Source organism: Sardina pilchardus, chromosome 19 (assembly GCF_963854185.1).
Source record: "Sardina pilchardus chromosome 19, fSarPil1.1, whole genome shotgun sequence".
Taxonomy (NCBI): domain Eukaryota; kingdom Metazoa; phylum Chordata; class Actinopteri; order Clupeiformes; family Clupeidae; genus Sardina; species Sardina pilchardus.
Window position 1 is genome coordinate 11678765 of NC_085012.1, and position 19295 is coordinate 11698059.

Below are 19295 nucleotides of genomic sequence, written 5' to 3' on the forward strand. Positions count from 1 at the left end.
GTTTTTCTGTATGTATTCTACTGCATCTTTAATATATTTGTGTTATGGTGCTCATTCAATAATATGATAATGACTCCTGTTTCATGTGCTATTGATATAAATAAATGGCTAAGTGTTTGTGTGTTTTTGCGTGTGTGTGTGTGTGTGTGTGTGTTAGGTGTGATGCCAGCAGCCCCTATATTCACCCAGTGGGATGGTGTCAGGACCATGGACGCCCTCTCACAGCACCTCAGGGTAAGTTTAGACTCTCACACACACACACACACACACACACACACACACACACACATATTCTCACTCACTCACTCACTCACTCACTCACTCACTCACCTACTCTGTCAGACACACACACACTTACTCACTCACTCATGCATGCACAGATTTGCACACACACACACACACACACACACACACTGTTTGTGTGACATTTTAATCTATTTAAAGTCACTGAGTCACCTTATTGTTTTTGAAAAACCAAACAACCCAAGATAATGCCATATTCCAGTATCATAATAACTCTAGAGTGTTGAAATAGGAAAACAATGTGTGAAAAGTAAGCAGTAATATCATCTCATCATCATGTTTAGGAACTTTATTGTTCATTGCTGCTTTTAACACCTTGAATGGATATTACTGTAACTTCCCAACTATTAGCCACAGCTTATACATTGTCTTCAGCTATGAGGTTTTTAATACACGGGGGCCGGTTAATATGGTATTAATATGGTTTTATTTCTTTTAACATGCATAAAACACTGTCCTATGGCTTATACACAATGCGGCTACACAGGAAATTACTGTACATAATTTCTGAGAGGGCTTCAAATGCTCCCCAAAATGGCCTGTAATCACTGGATTTTTTTTTCCATCAGGAGCTAGTTACGGTCATATGATGTTTTTTTGTTATAAATGCTTTTGTATGTGATACTATGGGGCAGTAATGGTCTCTTTAGTTTGTTTGTTGAATAATTGCACTACTAGAGTCTTGTGCCACGCTGTGAGTCCTGTGGTCTGTGCACTGTGTGGATATTCTGTATAGCTGTAATTGAGGCTGTGAAGTTGCGGATAAATAATTGCATCAAGGTTTGGAGAGAGCCATTTATTTTCTGTCATTTTCTCAGTTACCTCTGTGAAGGTAACGAGCACCTTTCTCCGCGATGCCCTTGTGTGCGGCCATTAGGAAGGGCATTAGCCGTAGCGGAGCGTCAAAAGACTATCATTTGTGGTGTCTGAAATCCATGAGACGGTTATTATAGTGAATTTCAATGATGTCCTTGAAAAACATAGGCCTGTTTCTCCCAGCCGTATCCATTGTGCGTCGCGTCACGCTGACGGGAGTCACCTGAACAGCGGCTTTGTGACATTTACCCGTAAAAGGTCAGAGATGGTTGTCATTTTTCACTGAACAATTTGCTTAGCTCAGTATTTTACCAAGAGGGCAAGTCTCAAAATGCAAGTCTTATGAGTATCAAATGGCATGACTAAATGACTATAAAAATTAGACTTCGTCTAATTCAAGCATTTAAACATTGAATGATGCTTGCATTGTGTAGGTGTTAAGATTTAGCTCCAAACAGGGTACTACATTTTCCTCTATTTAGAGAAACATAACAACTTTTCAGGAAATTACTGTAGCTAGGGCATGCGTTTCTTTTCAGATCCCTGAGCCTGAAATGTATCAATTTATAAATAATCAGAGCTGTATATATATAGAGAGAGTGTGGGCAAATAGGGAATTGAATGGGCGCTATGTTGGAAACCAATATTTCTGTAATGGCCTTTTACATATTTAGAAACGTTAAAGATAACATTTATATGCCTGTTATAATGGTGAAAATAAATGATTTATTTCAACATAGCAAATTCGCCCCATAGGGTTAAGGCCGGCGTCCACCAGACACGTACACGGCGCGCCGCGACAAGAAAAAAATGAGAACTCCATTGTTTTTAACGGAGCAAAGCCCACTAGAAACGTCTGTCGTGCAGCAGCCGCACAGGGATAGAAAACTGTTCTTAAAATCCTGTGCGTCAAGCCCAGACCGCTGAACGTCGTGTCCGGTGGGCGCCGGCCTTTACACGTTGTAGAGTCATCTGACGTTGGTATCCAACATGGCGCCAGTTGGCTAAACTCTCTACGGCTCAGTAAATAATGAAGCCTTAAACGGGGACCGAAAATGTATTGCTTGCCAATGAATATTGGCATCAACACAAATACTGATGTATCGGTAGTATTAACATCATGTGCTCTTTTCACACATGTTGCGCATGTTTTTTACACAAATTATTGTATTCCCATTTATTCAATTGTACATCTCCTTATATAGTGCAGATCCTTTCATCAACATGTGTGGCACTAAACTTTTACATGTACACCCAAGACCATCTTACCAGTTGGAGTACACAAATTCCAAAAGTTTTCAACATGGTGTTAATTTCCTAGGGTTAGGGTTAGAGTTTATTCTTTGACTTACTAGGCTCTCTACCCTTTCCAGTAGAGAGCCTCGTAAGTCAAGCCAAGAATTCACCCCATCCTGTCGTGGGCCTAATGCATCCGTGTTCAACACTGATATATCTGCAGATGCAGGCGATTAGGACAAGTGATTATCCCTCCTAACTCAATATAGCCTTGCATCAGCCCCAAAGGGCCTGGATGCAGATACGCACAGATTCACAGTCCTGTGGATCAATCTGGCAATTTGACCCCCCCCCCCCCCCACACACACACACCCCCACCCCAGGTCTCTACGATCCGTCTGACATCAGTGGATATCGACGATGTCAGTTTACCGCCGTGTCACGCTAGGTGAGTCGTGCTTATGAAGCCGTTTGTACAGGCGCGGTTTGACCAGGATCATTTTTGAGAAAAGGAAGAACGTTTGTGTCAAACCCTGGATTGACGGTCTGAGGCATTTGTGTGATGTTTTTTTTTTTTTAAGATGTTAAATCAGTTGACGGATTTGACATGTCTCTCACATTTCTGGCATTGATTGCCTCTTCCGACGCCGCTGCCGTCGCCACTGCAGGAGAAGAATAGAAAGCTCCGCGCCAGCCGGATCAATGCTGGCTGTCCACTCCGCCGAGGAGGGGACGGAGCAGCTGCCGCTGATGCCGCTATTACGTACACCACTATAATTACGCAGCACGGCATTGATCTTAAATGGTTTTAACGATTCACACTCTCCTGCGAGGGCCTCTGAACCCCACCGTGGCTATCACCAGCACTGCCGCGCAGGTTTCCGCACAGCGGCCCTTATTTATGCAGACCGGAGGCGTTACTAGTAATATCATCATGAGGCAGCCAATTCTACAGTACAGTCTGTAACCCGCTGCAGCTTTTAAAAGCAGCTGTGGTGTTATGCTGGATGATTGCGGAGTTAAAATTGAAATGGTGAATCTCACGAGAGAACGGCGCATTGTGAATGTGAGTCATTTCATAATAGTGTGCAGGTGCCCAATAAAGGCTGGCTAAGTGCTTTAAAGTCGAGTGGAATGGAAACGGTGCGGGTTGAGTCAAAGTGGTTCGGAGGGAGGGTGCTGGGAATGGAGTGGTCATGGATTTAGGAACTGTCGGTGCTGCGTTAATCGCTGGCAGAACAGCGCCGGGATCCAGGTCAGCGTATTTTTTTTTTTGTGCGGAGACCTGTGCAAAAGCCAAACCACCCCTCTGGGCACTCTGTGTCTTCCCACCCTCCCAAATCACTCCGTTGCTGAGTGTCTCTTTCTCCTGCTCTCTCTCTCTCACTCTTTCTCTCTCTCTCTCTCATTCTCCCCCTCTCTCTCACTCTGTCTCTCTCTCTCGTTCTGTTCTGCTGAGTCCAATTGCCTTTCCCCAGAACTCCACTCTCGCTCTTCTCTCTCTCTCCCTCTGCTAAACTGCTGTGGTCATCAAGTTTTTTTTCTCTCGTTTTTGCGGTTAAATCCAGACGGACATTGGGCCCATTAAGATTCCCTCCCTGAGCAGAATCATTGTACATTGGATGGCTTTCTGCATGGAGCATGAGCACTGAGAGGAGGGATCACTGATAGGCCCCGGTGTTATCACTGTATTATCTGTTGGGTATAACATTATTGTAACTCAGGCCTATATCTCGCCTGGCTAAGAGAGCGTGTAATTGACCACTGGGAAGATTGCAGCTCTGACAGATTTTCTTTCTCTCTGTCTGTCTCCCTGTCTGTCGCTCTGTCTCTTTCTTTTTTTTCTCTCTCTCTCTCTCTCTCTCTCTCTCTCTCTCTCTCACACACACACACACACTCACTCACTCACTCACTCACTCACTCACTCACTCTCTGCTTCTCTATCTTTTTTCTGTCGTTCTCTCTCCTCTTTCTCTCTGCCACACTCTCTCTCTCTCTCTCCATCTCTTCCTGTCTCTCTGTCTATCTCCCTCTCCTCCCATCTTTAATGCGCTCTGGTTGAGGGAGCGTAGGCTGTGTGGCTTAGCAGCATGGCCAGAGGGAAGTGTGGTATAGACTGATAGCAAACTTGCCTCGCCTGTGAGGTGGCGTTTAAAGGAATGACTCGACGAGGCGCAGCAGAGCCGAATACAAACAGGACGCTATCTTTCCCTCTCAAGTAACCTGAGTGGTGCTCCATATGCATTGCAAATAGCGCCAGGTTCATGTTTGCTCTAAATTTGCATTTTGTGGCTCCCTCCGGTAGTGGTCATCTCAATAATATCCTGGCAATATATTCCCCCCAGGATACAGTTTTGTTGTTTAGAGTCATAGGGCATGTTTTAACCATTTAGGATCTTAATTTGGATCAGAATCACCTATTATATAGTTATTGACTTTCTCTGCGTGAGCTTTGGCCTTTTATCTTTTCCACAGAACAGGTGTTTGAACTTGCTGGAGAAAATATTTTGCTGAATAGAAGCATCTGTGTTGGCGCCACTCATTATATTGTTATAGATGCCATCTGTGGTTCAGTTTTGGTCTTGTGAAAGTTTGTCGGTATTTGAGATCAACAGCCAATCAATTTGCCCTTCTTTCTCCCATGTCTCTGAAGCAGCTTGTTGATTGGCTGAGATTGTTTAGAAAACCAGGACTGTACAGGGACATCAGAGGGTTTTGTTTTTAACACAAACACTGAATGAACAACTAGAAGACAATGAGCAAATGCTGATTTTAACAAAATTTGAATCGTAACCTACAAATTTAAACCCTCTGGTTACTGAGGCTCACATCTTATGGGGGTAGTGTGACCTATTCCTTGCATGGCTGTGTTTTTTTTCAACCTTTTTTCAACCTCAGAGCTAAATATCACATCTCTGTGATCCAGTGGATGTGGTGTAGAGTGTGAACTCCGCTGTTGGAATACATACAGGACAAAGCTAGATAAGACCATTATCTCAACATCTCGAGTTTTCACTTGGTAAACACCAAGCTCCCAAAAGCCCTCCTTGTAATAGCTAATCTGGTTTGGGGGCGACGTGTGTTTTAGACAATCCCAATTCCTACCACTCTCTCGCTCTCGCTCGCTCTAATCTGAAATTGTTCTGTTACAATTGAGAACCGGGTATCCCGCGGTGGAACTAATGCCTATTTAGTGGACCATGCGGTTTCAGCAGCTCCAGAAGCACACTTGTGGCAAATCCCACAAATCCATTAAGTGGTCTTTGAAACAAGTCCTGGTGGCTTGGGGGGACTCAAAGAGTGTTTGTTAGCCGAGTCTGTTAACTGAACATCTGTATGCCTTTACAGTTTGCTAGTGTTCCTGTACGAGGGACTTGGACAGTATCAAAGCTTGTACTTTTATAAAGCACGTGTGTACAGTTCCAGCTTTAATCAGATTACTGTATGTGTTTGGCTTGTGTTCAAGGACACCCCAATCCAGAGCATTTCCTTTGGGAGGAGTACTTAGAAGACAATGGCGCCTCTGCCGTTCAAAGCCAGGCCTTTTGTATGGTAAGTGCTGGGAGAGAAAGTGTGTGAGCCAGGGGGCACAATACAATACATCTGCGCACGCATTTATCATCTACTTTGTGTGTGTGTGTGTGTGTGTGTGTGTGTGTTTGTAGCATGCGTGTGCCCACATGTGTGGGTGGGTGTGGATAGGCTACTTTTTGTGTTTGTGTTCTGTCTTTTGTGTTTAGTGTGAGCTGTGGTTATTGATGTGTGCTGTTTTTGTCAGTTTGTGTGTATGTGTGTATGTGTGTGTGTGTGGTATTGTATGTTTGTGTGTGGGATTGTGCTGATGTAAGTCATAATTTTGTGTGTGTGTGTGTGCATTGGTGGGTTTGCAGTTGTCACCAGTGAGCAGTTCTCACGCTACAGTCTTACTTGAGGATGAAGTGAACAATAATATTGAACAAAAAATATATATATTTTAAAGATCAAACTAAGCGCCATTCTCTGGCAGAACATGAAACCCCAAAGGTTACATGAAACTGCATTAGATCTGAGTGGCAGCTACATTGAAAACATGACTAGTTGCCCCTCTGCAGGGTGTTATTAATATCTGTGAAGTCAGTTGTGAAAAACAAGTATTATTTTATGGGCTCTCTGGAGGTTTCTTGTCCGTTTTACTTCTACAAATGGAGGAAATTCTTGGTGTCGTGTCATGTCTCGCTTGGTGACTGTTTGGTTGTTTATTGTTTTTACCGCTTGACTGCATTACTATGTTGTGTGTAGGAGTACATTTCAAAAGCAGGTGATGTGTCACTCTGTACCATTGGACCGAATACACTTCACAGAATAACTTTAGCCGATAACAGTGTGTGTGTGTGTGTGTGTGTGTGTGTGTGTGTGTGTGTGTGTGTGTGTGTGTGTGTGTGTGTGTGTGTGTGTGTGTGTGTGTGTGTGTGTGTGTGTGTGTGTGTGTGTGTGTGTGTGTGTGTGTGTGTGTGTGTGTGTGTGTGTGTGTGTGTGTGTGTGTGTGTGTGTTCCTCAGAGTCCTCCTCACAACTTTCAGGTGAACATGAAACTTGAGGCGGTGGACAGGAGGAACGCCATGCTGATCCGAGTGGCCACCATCGTCGACACAGAGGACTACCGGGTCAAGGTGAGGTCGCGACCTCTGACCTCTGTGTTTGGTCAGACACGTGGTTCAGCTAGACAGTTGAAGGCTGTTGTGGTTTGGACAGCACTTTCTGCTCTTGGAGGCTGTGAGAAATTCATGCTCTGGTATGAAGTGTGAAGGGATGTGGTTTGTTTGTCTGTCCTTTGTGAAGATGCTAGACTGAGTCGTGCGTGTGCGTGTGTTGTGTGTGTGTGTGTGCACGTGAACGCAGGTGTTTGCGGAAATGGGGCCGAGTCTTGGTGTGTGGGTCTGCCTTCAAAGTTTGTGCATTTGTACTAGTGCTGCACTACACTTTGCTGTCTTTTACTGTGGCTTGCTACAACACTGCATTGTTAGAGACAACATCCCGCTGCTGAACAGTACATGCTGAAATATGAGTCCAATTTGAGTCAACTAAAACTGTGAGTTTTGCCGGCACAAACTTACAAGGTTGATAGTTCAAAGCATCTGCCATCTTGAACAGCTGCCTCTGCCAAATAACTCCTGCACACAGTCGAAACAAAAACATTCGGATAGGAGAAAAATAAATGAGAAGCCAATTGCAATTCCCAAGTCTGCCAATCCTTTTCTGCTGTAGATTATGCTGCTGGATGAAGTTCTAACTTCATAGAGGACACCACATGTAGCCTATCAAGTCAAGAAGCGAACAACCAAAGCAAAGTTCATTTCTGTTAGTTGAACTTGGATTATTTAAGTAATAATCAGTTGGACTGATATTTCTGTATAGCTTGCCCTCTCAACAGTGTTTAATTTTAGGCTTATATCAACAGACAGAACCACACAGAGGCTGTGGTAAGATTGTTGCATGTGTACGCCCATCTACGTTGACTCTAGTTGCCCATCAGATTTTTATAACTCTGGCATTATGATTATATACTGTAACTGGCTTTAACTTGTTACAGTACGTTGTATCATGGGAATCCATGTTTGAACAGTCTCTGCTATCTTGCTGTTATTAATACCTGATTGTTTGATCAGTCATCAGCCGGGACGAAACTTAATAGGTTCAAACACGGGGCAAGACCTGTGTATTGATTTGCATTGATCCTCCCCTTCACAAACAGCCATCTTTCTCAATCAGACCCACTCACTGCACATCAAGCCGTCTTTTTTTTTTGTATTTATTTAACTGCAGGAGGGTTGTCATTAAACGCAGAGGTAAATTTGCTCAGCCATATATTAATGCCACATTAAAGACTCCCTCCTTAATTGCCCTTCAGGTTGAAGAGGCGATGACTTCCCTGCATGAATAGGAGTCACTATTTCTGAGAGATGTTTGTCAGCACATTGGCCACTAATTATGTTTAAATGGCCGAGATGAATGGCAAGATCAGCAGCAATAGTCAGCAGCATGCAGTGGAGGCTGGCATTGTACCATGCATTGATTTTTCCTTTCTTTTCTCTCACTCTTTCTTTCTTTTTTTCGAAAAGGGTACAATACTCGACTCAGGCTTTGTGTGTGATATTGATGTGGACTCATCAAGGTTGTGATGAATTTGTGAACATCTCCACAGTACCCACTTGGCAAGACTTTGGAATTTAAGGACTCCAGCCTTTGTGTGTGTGTATATATAAAGATCTGTGTAGATCATGCAGGAAATGATGTGTTGTGTGTGTGTGTGTGTGTGTGTGTGTGGGTGAGAGAGAGAGATTTGCATAGTTTATGCTGGATAGGAGAGATGAAAAGTTTTGAGTGTACAGTATAAAGAAAACAATTAGATCCGTGCAGATCATGTTAAAAAGGAATAGTTTGTGTGTGTGTGTGTGTGTGTGTGTGTGTGTGTGTGTGTGTGTGTTAAAGCAGCATCATCATCTGATTACACTGAGCAGTCCTCTCCTGATACCTCAGGCTCAGCACAATAAATAATTAACATCTCGAGCCTGGTGTAGCCTCATAAAGGCTTCTGCATGCAGACAGGCACGTCCCGACCCATTTGGACCGGTCTTCACGTCTCCGTGCTGTGCAGATGTATTGATTCACACTTCGTTAATCTGAGAAAGAGTCATCTCTTTTAAACAGTGCTTATTGAATTTCACACAAAACTGAAGCAGGGCTACATCATTACAGCGTTTAGATAACGTTTGTCGTCAGTCTATATGAACACTGCTTGGGAGTTTATGACCTATTGTCTCTTTTCGGACCTTGTGAGTGTCTTTTTAGCAGCACTGAGAGGGAATAATTTCCCTGATATTGCCCTTTGCTGTCTTGAGCTGATGATTCGGTGTGAGTTATGTCGAAAGAGGTGACTACAATCTATTGGATTCTGATTGGGATGGTGATGTTGTTAATGAGTTCATCTTAATTACACTAAGGTGACTGGATCTTTGTTCTAGCAGTGAGTTAAACTGTAATCGTTGGGATAAGTCGAGGCTTCGAATGAAGTGAATTCTCCACCATTTTTTTTTTTTTTTTTCAAATAGGTTTCCACAAGTCTATCCGCTTACTCCCTAACAGTACTGATCCCGGTTGTCAGTTCTTTTTCAACCTCTTATACTTACACCCATTCGGTCTCACCTGGATTTCAGCTTAGCCGAACTCTTTTTAGTTGAGAACATCCAGCCCACAGCTCAACCCAGAACTGTGGTGTTCCATGATCTGGTGCTTGCAGGCTGGGAGTCGAGGGCTGGAACCACAAAGCTGCCGGGCTGTGACCACTTGACATTGCTAATGCCTCCTTTGAAGATTTCAAGATGCACTCCTACTCCAGCCACTGATAAACTGTTTTGTCAGATGTAAAAAAAACCTGTTAAATTAACACACTACATGTCTTATTTTTAATATGACAAAGTGGCAGTAACTTTAAAAAACAGTCTACTTTGAATATGTCTGTCTACTTCATTTTGAACACCATCAGTGATCACAGGTTTCACAGGTACACTTACCCTGAGAAGCCACTGTAAGTCAGAAACCTCTCAGTAAGCTGTATTGATTTGACTTGTCTCAAGTTCCCTCTGGAGGTGTTTAGCTAAGTAGACATATTTGAAATGTTTTCTTAAAGTATCGCATAACTGAATTTGCTCTGGGCTCTCTTTCAAAAGTGTTCAACTTTTTCTGTAAACACAGGGACAAAGCGTTTGGCTGCCATTATTAGGCGATCAAAACAGAACTCCTGGATGTTTTGTATGTTTGCACGATTGATTTAAGGAATATAATTCTGAGGGAGAACCGTTTGTGCTACGTGTGTCACAGATCCACTTCGATGGCTGGCATGAGAAGTTTGATTTCTGGGTGGACTCCGACCTGCCCGACCTTCATCCTGTCGGATGGTGCGCCCGCACAGGTCACCCTCTGGAGTCCCCCCTGAGTGAGTATCCCTCTCTCCGCCTCTTCTCTTTCACTTCTCTCTCTCTCTCTCTCTCTCTCTCTCTCTCTCTCTCTTCTGTCACTCGCTCTTCTCTCAAGGACCTCGGCAGTCTGCGCTCGTTTGATCTCCGCTATCGATTGGCTTCCTCCCAGCCACCTTGAGTGGTAAATCTTCTTGACATTTATGGAGCTGCTCCAACCTGTGCCTAATGTCTTGTGCACAATCTGTTTCTCGGTTGAGAGGTTACGCGGTTAACCGGCCTCGTCTACTGTCACATCCCCTCTTGGCCTGCCGACGGAAAGCGTACGAGATCAAAAATGGAATCAAACAGCTGTGATTTAAGCTGTTCCACTAAGCATGTTTTTTTTTTTTTTTTACTATTCCAAAAAGCTTCACCCCCTGTTCTGTATCCAGGAATGAATCATAACCCTGCAATAGCCACTCCTTGCAGTAGTTATACAAACGTCTCTCGTCTTCAGTGAATTGTTTATTTACAGAACTGAGCAACCCCATGCTTTAAATGGACTGTAATGGCTAATGTGCGGTCCAATTTCTAATCTGACCTTTTGTCCTCGTTTCCACTCATGTCATGCTTCTGTGTTTACCTTCTCCAGTAACTCTGATAGATTGCCCCAGACATAACAACTTGCACTGGCCAATGCTGAGCAAATGAATGCACAAGAGAATTGACTGGAAGAAAACAGCCATCATACGGTAGCTTTCAAACAGAATAACTCCGCAAACCAATCTGTTCGTTCCTCATCCCGGTAAACATATTCAGGGACTTGAGCTTTATTCACAACATCGTTAGGTTTCCAGAGAACAAGAAGAGATGGGAAACCTCCAGTCGATTGCAGGAGCCCTTGCCTCTGTTTGCGTTTTGTCAGTCTGTATTAACCGATGTTATAAAGTCGACGGTGTTGTCTTGTGGCACCGCCTCAGGGTTTTGACGTAAAGCTCAAACTCTGTTTTGAATTTAAATGACTTCCTCTCAGGAAGTGGTACAGTGTATTTATTTTTAATAGCTTCCGACCCCCGTAAGCTTTCTCAGCGAGCTTACGTATATTGAATCTATCTCACCTCCACTCTTAAGTGCGCGAAGCCTCGGCATTGTCCAGATTAATCCCTCTGTTGCGTGAGGCGCAATGACAACGGTAGAGATATTTCAGTGGTAAATGAACAGGCATCAGTGTTATTCAGAAGGCGTTGATGTATATTATTCTCCTATTTGGCAAGTCTTGTCACTGTGTAGAGGTGTCAGGAATAACACTAAGGCCTTGGGTTTCCATTCCAGATGAAGTAGGAGGTGGTCGAAATGTGCACCTCACCATACAGTCGAACTGTTAAATATCCTCTTGCTTCTCCCTTGTGAGGTCTTATGTGGGGTTCTTTGGCTTTTACTTGAGAGCTTTGGTGTTCAGCTGTGAAGATCCCTGTGTGACCCTGAAAAGATTTATGTGTGTGTGTGTGTGTTGGGGGTTCCTTTCTTAAACATTTAGCTTTTTAAAAGACTTAAAGCAGAAGCTTTACCTTAAAGGGATATTCCGCCATTTTTGGAAATACGCTCATTTTCCACCTCCCCTCGAGCAAAACATTCGATATTTACCTTGTTCCCGTTCATCCAGCCATTCTGTGAGTCTGGCGACACAACTTTTAGCTTCAGCCTAGCATAGATCATTGAATCGGATTAGACCATTAGCTTCTCGCCTGCTAGCTTTATGTTTAAAAGTGACTACGATTTCTGGTAATTTTCCCATTTAAAACGTGTCTCCTCTCAAGTTAGAAAGTGCAATAAGACCAACTGAAAATGAAACCTGGCGTTTTTCTAGGCTGATTTGACATGGAACTACACTCTCATCTGGCGTAATAATCAAGGCAACTTGCAAACTACTGGCACTACTACTGATTGTTGTCTATGGGGACTATTTTCAGATGCTGCGTACGATATCACTGCGCCTATGGTACGTTTGCAAGTTGCCTTGATTATTACGCCAGATGAGAGTGTAGTTCCATGTCAAATCAGCCTAGAAGAACGCCAGGTTTCATTTTCAGTTGGTCTTATTGCACTTTCTAACTTGAGAGGAGACACGTTTTAAATGGGAAAATTACCAGAAATCTTAGTCACTTTTAAACATGAAGCTAGCAGGCGAGAAGCTAATGGTCTAATCTGATTCAATGATCTATGCTAGGCTGAAGCTAAAAGTTGTATCGCCAGACTCACAGAATGGCTGGATGAACGGGAACAAGGTAAATATCGATTGTTTTGCTCGAGGGGAGGTGGAAAATGAGCGTATTTCCAAAAATGGCGGAATATCCCTTTAAGTGTAAGCTATCTCTAACGCTCTATGCGACTTTGTGAAATGATTGTATTTGATCTCTCCCTCAGTGTGTGTGTGTGTGTGTGTGTATGTATGTGTGTGTGTGTGTGTGTGTGTGTGTGTGTGTGTGTGTGTGTGTGTGTGTGTGTGTGCTTGTGAGTTTCATTGTGTATATATTTATAGATAGTCTTGTCTTTGACCTGTGTGTGTGTTTTCCTCTCCAGCACACGTAGGACTTTCTGACCTCAAGAGTTCCGTCACCCAGGGAGTGTGTCCCACGCCAGGATGCCGTGGAGTGGGCCACATCAAAGGCGCAAAATACACAGGACACCACAGGTGAGTCACTCCCTGGGCCCCACACAGGCTGTCGTGCCAAAGGGATATTTTGCACTGAGAAGATAGTCTCTGTTTGCACAGGCTGTCGCGCCAAAGGGATATTTTACATACAGTAAAATGCCACTTAAAAGAAACAAAACCATATTAGTGCCATATAAACTGCCTCCATGTACTTTATTAACCTCATAGCTGAAGAAATTTTTCGAAATCGATGTACAGTATAAGCTGTGGCTAATACTTGGGAAATTACGGTAGAGATGATGGCCTCTCTTTTCACAGGCTGTCGTGCTTCTCTTTGCACACACTGTGCCTCACAGTTGTCTTCTCTCGGTTGTGCTCTCAATGCAATAAATTCTGCTGCATTGGGTAGCATACTGCAAAAGGACATCAACATTTTAGAGGGAAGATTGATCGGAGGTCAGCAAATTCTGTTTGGTGGTTTGCACAGTATGGTTTTCTGCATATGGACACCAGCATTTTAGAATGAAGATTGATTGGAGGTCTGCTTTTACTTTGCGGTGTGAGCTTGAAATAATATCTTTATATGCACAGTACAGTCATATAATATAATATGTCCAGATCTGGTGCTAGTGTGGCAGCGAGGTGAAAGACCATGTGCTGTTTATTCACATTTTTGTGTGTAAGGAGGATAGTGTGGTGATATTTCGGACAGTTGTTGGATGCGAATGCCATTCTTGCAGAGAGATGTTTGAGAACTAGACTTTTTCCTGGCCGTAGCTCAAAGATTAGGCCGGCTAAGCCTCCCCATCTCTCATGTATATTGCATTCCTACAGTCACCAAGGGTTATGGATCTTACGAGCAAGCCATCGATTTTATTTGCTGTGCTCCGAGAGCTGGCCAGAAAAGCAGACTGCATTTTAACAATAACATGCATATTGTTAAGAAATATTTCTAAATCACTAGTACCGTATGTATGTATACATAATTTTGCCCAAGCATTATTTTGCCATCGCACATCATACAAATTTGACCTAAAAGTAGAAAGCAATCAATAATCCCAAAGAACTGTAGCCTACAGTATGGTGGCCCTCCTCTGCTTTGCATGCACTGTATCAGAGTGCATTTTGTCCTCTTTGACCTACAGTATGCAATCCATTCTTCTCCCATTCTATTTTCGCTTCTCACCTATCCGAGGGATCTAATCACTGCCCAATCAATTGGTCGTGGAGACTGCCTATTCCAGCTCATCTTGAAACAGCGGGACACAAGGTCCTTGTGAAAGGCGTTTGTGATTGCTGCGACTCCTGGCGCCGTATGAAATCACCCGTCCTAAAGCTCCCGGGCGCCGGGCGCCCATGATTCTCCTCTCCGCGTCTCCACGTCTCCCCGGCTTGTAGATGGGGGCAGAGCTTCATTAGTGCAACTATTTGCATCTCGTTTGCATGCATTAGCATGCAATTAACAGAAAATTGCCCAATTATGTGTCAGGCGGTCATACTTTTTTTTTTTCCCCAAGTTAGTGGTGCTGGGAGTGAAAGAAAGCCTCATTTGCAACAAACAGAAACAAAGTTTCAGACGCCCTCCAGTAAGTTGCCAGGCGTCTGCGACTGCTTTGCCACTCCGGCGGTGTTATTGCTTGTTGTCATTACCTTAATGCCGGGTGTCGGTGAGTAAATGCGATCGCTGGAAGCCTTGGCAGCCCGTATGAGGGGGGCACCCAGAGCCGAGTTATTACAATAAACAACCCTCGCCACATCCAGGGCCCCATCTGTCACGCTGCGAAGGCGGCGTAATAAAAACGTTGCTTGACGCAACATATTAAAGCGCATAATCACGACTTCGGGAGGCACTTCATATTCCTCCACCGTTCCCCCCCCCCCCCCCCTCGTCTTCATTAAAGCCTTCTTATTCATTCCGGGCCATTAGACTTGATGAAGCCGGTTGAGTGATAGCCGCAGTCTGAAAATTGTTTTTGCTTTATTACTTATTCCTTTATTTGGGCATAGTAATTGCTCGCAATTATGATGAAACTCAAACGGGTCATTTGGGTGCACCATAGATTCTGTCTAGAAACTGTCGTCAGTGGACTCCGGGAGGCCGAGTGAAGGGATTAGCTGCTTAATCTTTGGAAGTTCCACTGGCTCGTTTCAGACAAAATTGCAAAGAGGGCAGATGAATTCGTTTCTCAAACTTCTCCAGAAATACCCCCCAGTGCTATCACTCCCAATGCCGGTATTGATTTTTTCCTTCCTACCATGGGCACTGCAGAGAAGGCCATGGAGTGAAAGAGAGAGAGAGAGAGAGAGTGAAAGAGAGGGAGAGAGAGAGAGAGGAGAGTCTCCTCCCTTCCCAGAGCAATAATTTTAGCCTCTTTCCATCTGTCTATTTTTAAGTTCCCAGGGAACCACCGGCATCAACGCTCAGCCTCACGCGGCACCGGCGCCCCGTCCCATCGAGCATCAACACCCTCCCCCAATTAAACAGCGAGGTATAGAGAACGTTGTCACAATGTTGTCAAATTAAATCCACCGCGCGGCTTCCAGAAAGCAACAAGAGTTCAACGCGGTTGGGTTTGCTGTCAGAAAATGTCAACGCTTCTGTAGAGGACGATTGGCTGCGTTACTTTCCTTTTCCCATGAAATGAAGGTGGAAAGAAATATTGCTGATATTTTGCATGATATATAGGACCTGGAGAGGAGTATTATAAGTCCTATATTAAGTCCTTAATCATAGTCTTGAAATATATGTAAAATATAGCCTGTCGCATGGACTGTTAAAGTGATGTTAAAGCCCCTTCACTGAATCTTGCCTTTTTCCTCCATCTTTGGCTGCCTCATACGTCTCTTGAGGAGCCGCATGGTCTGTCGCCTGAATCAGGCAACACAGTTTAACACCCTTGTATTGACACAGTGCAATTTGTCTGCATAAAATTCATGAGGAACTCTCTGAGGCCTGGGGGGGGGGGGGGGTGGGGGCTGGCTTCTTCTGCAGCCAGTAATGGAGTCGAAAGCGATGGGGCCGCTGGTCTTTTCTCGCTCACCGTCTGACTAGTTTTATCGCTCTGTAAAAACCCGGGGGTCGGAGCGGGCGATGTCAAATACCAGTAATTATGCTTCCCTCAAAATGGTTGACTTGACTAGAATGGTTATTGCAGGGGGCCGGTTTGGCGGGTTAACCCCCCACTGCTCTGCGTCAGATGGCTACCGTGTTTGACTCGGAGGTTAGCCACCCAGCTCTCACCTTCCCTGATTAAGATCTGGCGATATGGCGGCGATGATGATGGCGTCTCGGCGTGATGTCTCTAATTATCGTCAGCCTCCCTCTCCCTCTGTGGCCCGGCCTTCTCACTCGCTGTGAAGGACGCTTCAAAGGCCACCGGTCTCTTTAGAGTCAGACGTGCGGGCAGCTCTCCGAGACCCGCTGCTTTAATGTGGACCTCTCGGCACGCTCTCAGGCCTTCCTACTCATTATCCGCGCTCGGAGAAGTCTTGCCTTCCATGAGGTAATTGGACCGCTGCGTTTGGAATTTGAAATCGGGCAGGTGTCCCACATCCTCTTCCTCCTCCTCCTCCTCCTCCTCGTCTTCCTCATCCCTCACGCCAGTCGATGCGTGCTGGCATTTAACAGCTCCATAGGCTTTTTGAAAAATGCTGAGACATCTCTCGTTTCGTAAGATTAGCAACTATTCATAAAATATGAAGTGTGTGTTGTTGAGAGGAGGATAGGTGGTGGTGGGGGTGGAGGGGGGCTGGGCGTAAGAGAGAATGTCTTCAGGGGTAGGAAATTGCATTGAGGTGGCGTCGTGGTGAAAGAAAGCGGTGAATTATTGCCTGCGTTGAAGCGTCGCGCGTCTCATCAATCATATTCCTCTTTGCTACGCGGGCCATATGCTGCTCTCGTCTCTGCGGCGGAGGCTTAATGGCAGGAGATGGCCCCTTCTCCAGCGCCAGCGCGTGCCAACGTGCGCCAGCGAGCGCCAGCAGGACACAAAGCCACCGCAGCCAGATGGGCACGCAGATGTGAGGAAGGGACAGCATAGAGAGAGAGCCCCGGGTAACGACGAGCCGTGTGCCACTGAACTGCCACACACACACACACACATTCACACACATTAAGGGACATCTTTGTTTAATAGTGTGTGTGTGTGTGTGTGTGTGTGTGAGAGTGAGACCAAGAGAGAGAGGAAGATGACCTGTGTTGGCCTCTGTTGCTAGTAATTAATGAGAGAATGTTATGGTAAGAGTGATACTAATGAGGAAGGGAAAGGCTTGAATTTTAAAAAGTAGTATTTGTGTGGAATATGGAGGAACCCTGGGCTTGTTTGCGTTCAGAGGAGTTAATTTCACAGGTGACGTGTTTTATTTTATGCTTTCTCTCCCCCTCTAGTTTAATGGTCCTGCAATGATTTTCTGTGTGTTTTCTCACCTCACGTATAATCAATTGTGCTTGGATGTTAAAGACGAGTGGAAAAAAATTGAACTGTGTTTCAAGGCAAGGTAATGGATTTTAAATGAGCCTGTTATCGCCACCTGAAGTCTCCCTCAGACATTCAACGCTATTTTTACCAAATGATCACAGAAAACAATAAAAGGGAGCACTGTTATGTGTACAATCATTACAACGAATGCAGTTTGAAACAAAGCGCCTTTCTTTTGTCAGCAAAACATAGCGATATTAACATGTACAAGTCGTCATTACCGAGACATGGCACTCGTAAGGGCTTCATGTGGGCGAAGCCTACTGCAGTGCGCTAGTGAGTGGATTGAAGTTCCCCCTCTGCTTGTTCCAACCTGCCTCTGCTGGGAACTGAGACCGAGTCTCATCCCTTCAAACGCAGATCATGGTGGCTCTTAGGAAGTTGGTTTATGTGATGCGCAGTGACAGAAGCTACTTGCAGGGCCAGCCCTCTGTGCCGCTCTTGCACCGGCGCCTTGAAGAGGAAAGGCTTTGTGGGGAGTTTATGTGTGTGTGTGGGGGGGGGTAGTGTGTGTGCGTGTGTGTGTGTGTGTGTGTGTGCTCGTGCGTGTGTGGTCTTCTCTGTAAGTTTGAACAGTTTCATTTCTCTCTCCTCCTTTATCACCCCTCCCTTCCCGATCCATCTCTCTTTCTCTTTCCCTCGCTCCCTCCCTTCCTTTCTCCCTCTCTCCCTCCCCACCTCCCTTCCTCCCTCCCTCTCTCCCTCCCTTCCTCCCTCCCTCCCTCCCTCTCTCCCTCCCTTCCTTTCTCTGTGTCTCTCTGTTCAAACGGATCCTACTTCTCTTTGTCTTCATGTCTGTTGCCGCACCCTCATCCTACCTCCATTTCCTTCCGTGTTTGTTATTGTCCTTTTCTTCTCTCCTACACGCTCCATCTATTTCCGCCCATCTTCCTCTTTTCATGTGTTTCACTGTTTCACCTTCTCTTCTCCTCCCTCTCCGGTCTCAACCTCTCTTTATACTGCCCCTACTACTGCCCTGTACTGTCCCTCTACTGTATACTGCCCCTACTACTGCCCCATACTGCCCCTCTATACTGCCCCTACTACTGCCCCATACTGTCCCTCTATACTGTCCCTACTACTGCCACATACTGCCCCATACTGTCCCTACTACTGCCCCTACTACTGCCCCATACTGCCCCTACTACTGCCCCATACTGCCCCATACTGCCCCTACTACTGCCCCATACTGCACCTACTACTGCTCCATACTGCCCCTACTACTGCCCCATACTGCCCCTACTACTGCCCCATACTGTCCCTACTACTGCCCCTACTACTGCCCCATACTGCCCCATACTGCCCCATACTGTCCCTCTATACTGCCCCTACTACTGCCCCATACTGCCCCATACTGCCCCATACTGCCCCTACTACTGCCCCATACTGCCCCTCTGTGTACTTCCGCGCTGTCTAGTGTCCACCCACCGCATCTCTATCTTTTTCGCTCTCTCTTTTTACAGATAATTAAAGTAAACTTGAACGTCCTTCTGTCTCCCTCTCTCTCTCTCCCTCTCTCTCTCTCTCTCTCTCTCTCTCTCCCTCTCTGTCTCTGTCTCTCTGCAGTGCCTTCGGCTGTCCCTACTCTGACATTAACGTGAAGAAGGAGGTGGTGCTGCCGGACCGGCTGGGCGGTGAGAAGCAGATCACCTTCGTCCCGGTGCACTTTGTGCAGAAGACCAAGCGGCTGTCCCCCGAGGAGGAAGAGGAGGAGGAGGACTGCAAGGATGAAGAGGATGAAGGTCACATGGAAACCAGGTATGTGAGATCCCCCCCCCCCAGTGCCAACACACACACACACACACACACACACACACACACACACACACACACACAAATATATACATATGTACACACACACACGGATCCTCAACAG

General features: G+C 45.3%; 1 protein-coding gene across 2 annotated transcripts in view; it reads left to right on the forward strand.

Annotated features, from left to right (window-relative positions):
- LOC134065938 (lethal(3)malignant brain tumor-like protein 4) overlaps nucleotides 1-19295 on the forward strand; it is a 92655-nt gene that overhangs the window by 25658 nt on the left and 47702 nt on the right. For both annotated transcript variants that reach the window (XM_062521064.1, XM_062521063.1), the window contains 6 exons: nucleotides 158-234; nucleotides 5822-5907; nucleotides 6893-7003; nucleotides 10212-10326; nucleotides 12869-12980; nucleotides 18986-19177. In XM_062521064.1, coding sequence (XP_062377048.1) covers nucleotides 158-234; nucleotides 5822-5907; nucleotides 6893-7003; nucleotides 10212-10326; nucleotides 12869-12980; nucleotides 18986-19177 — 693 coding nt within the window. The remainder of the gene's footprint in view (nucleotides 1-157; nucleotides 235-5821; nucleotides 5908-6892; nucleotides 7004-10211; nucleotides 10327-12868; nucleotides 12981-18985; nucleotides 19178-19295) is intronic.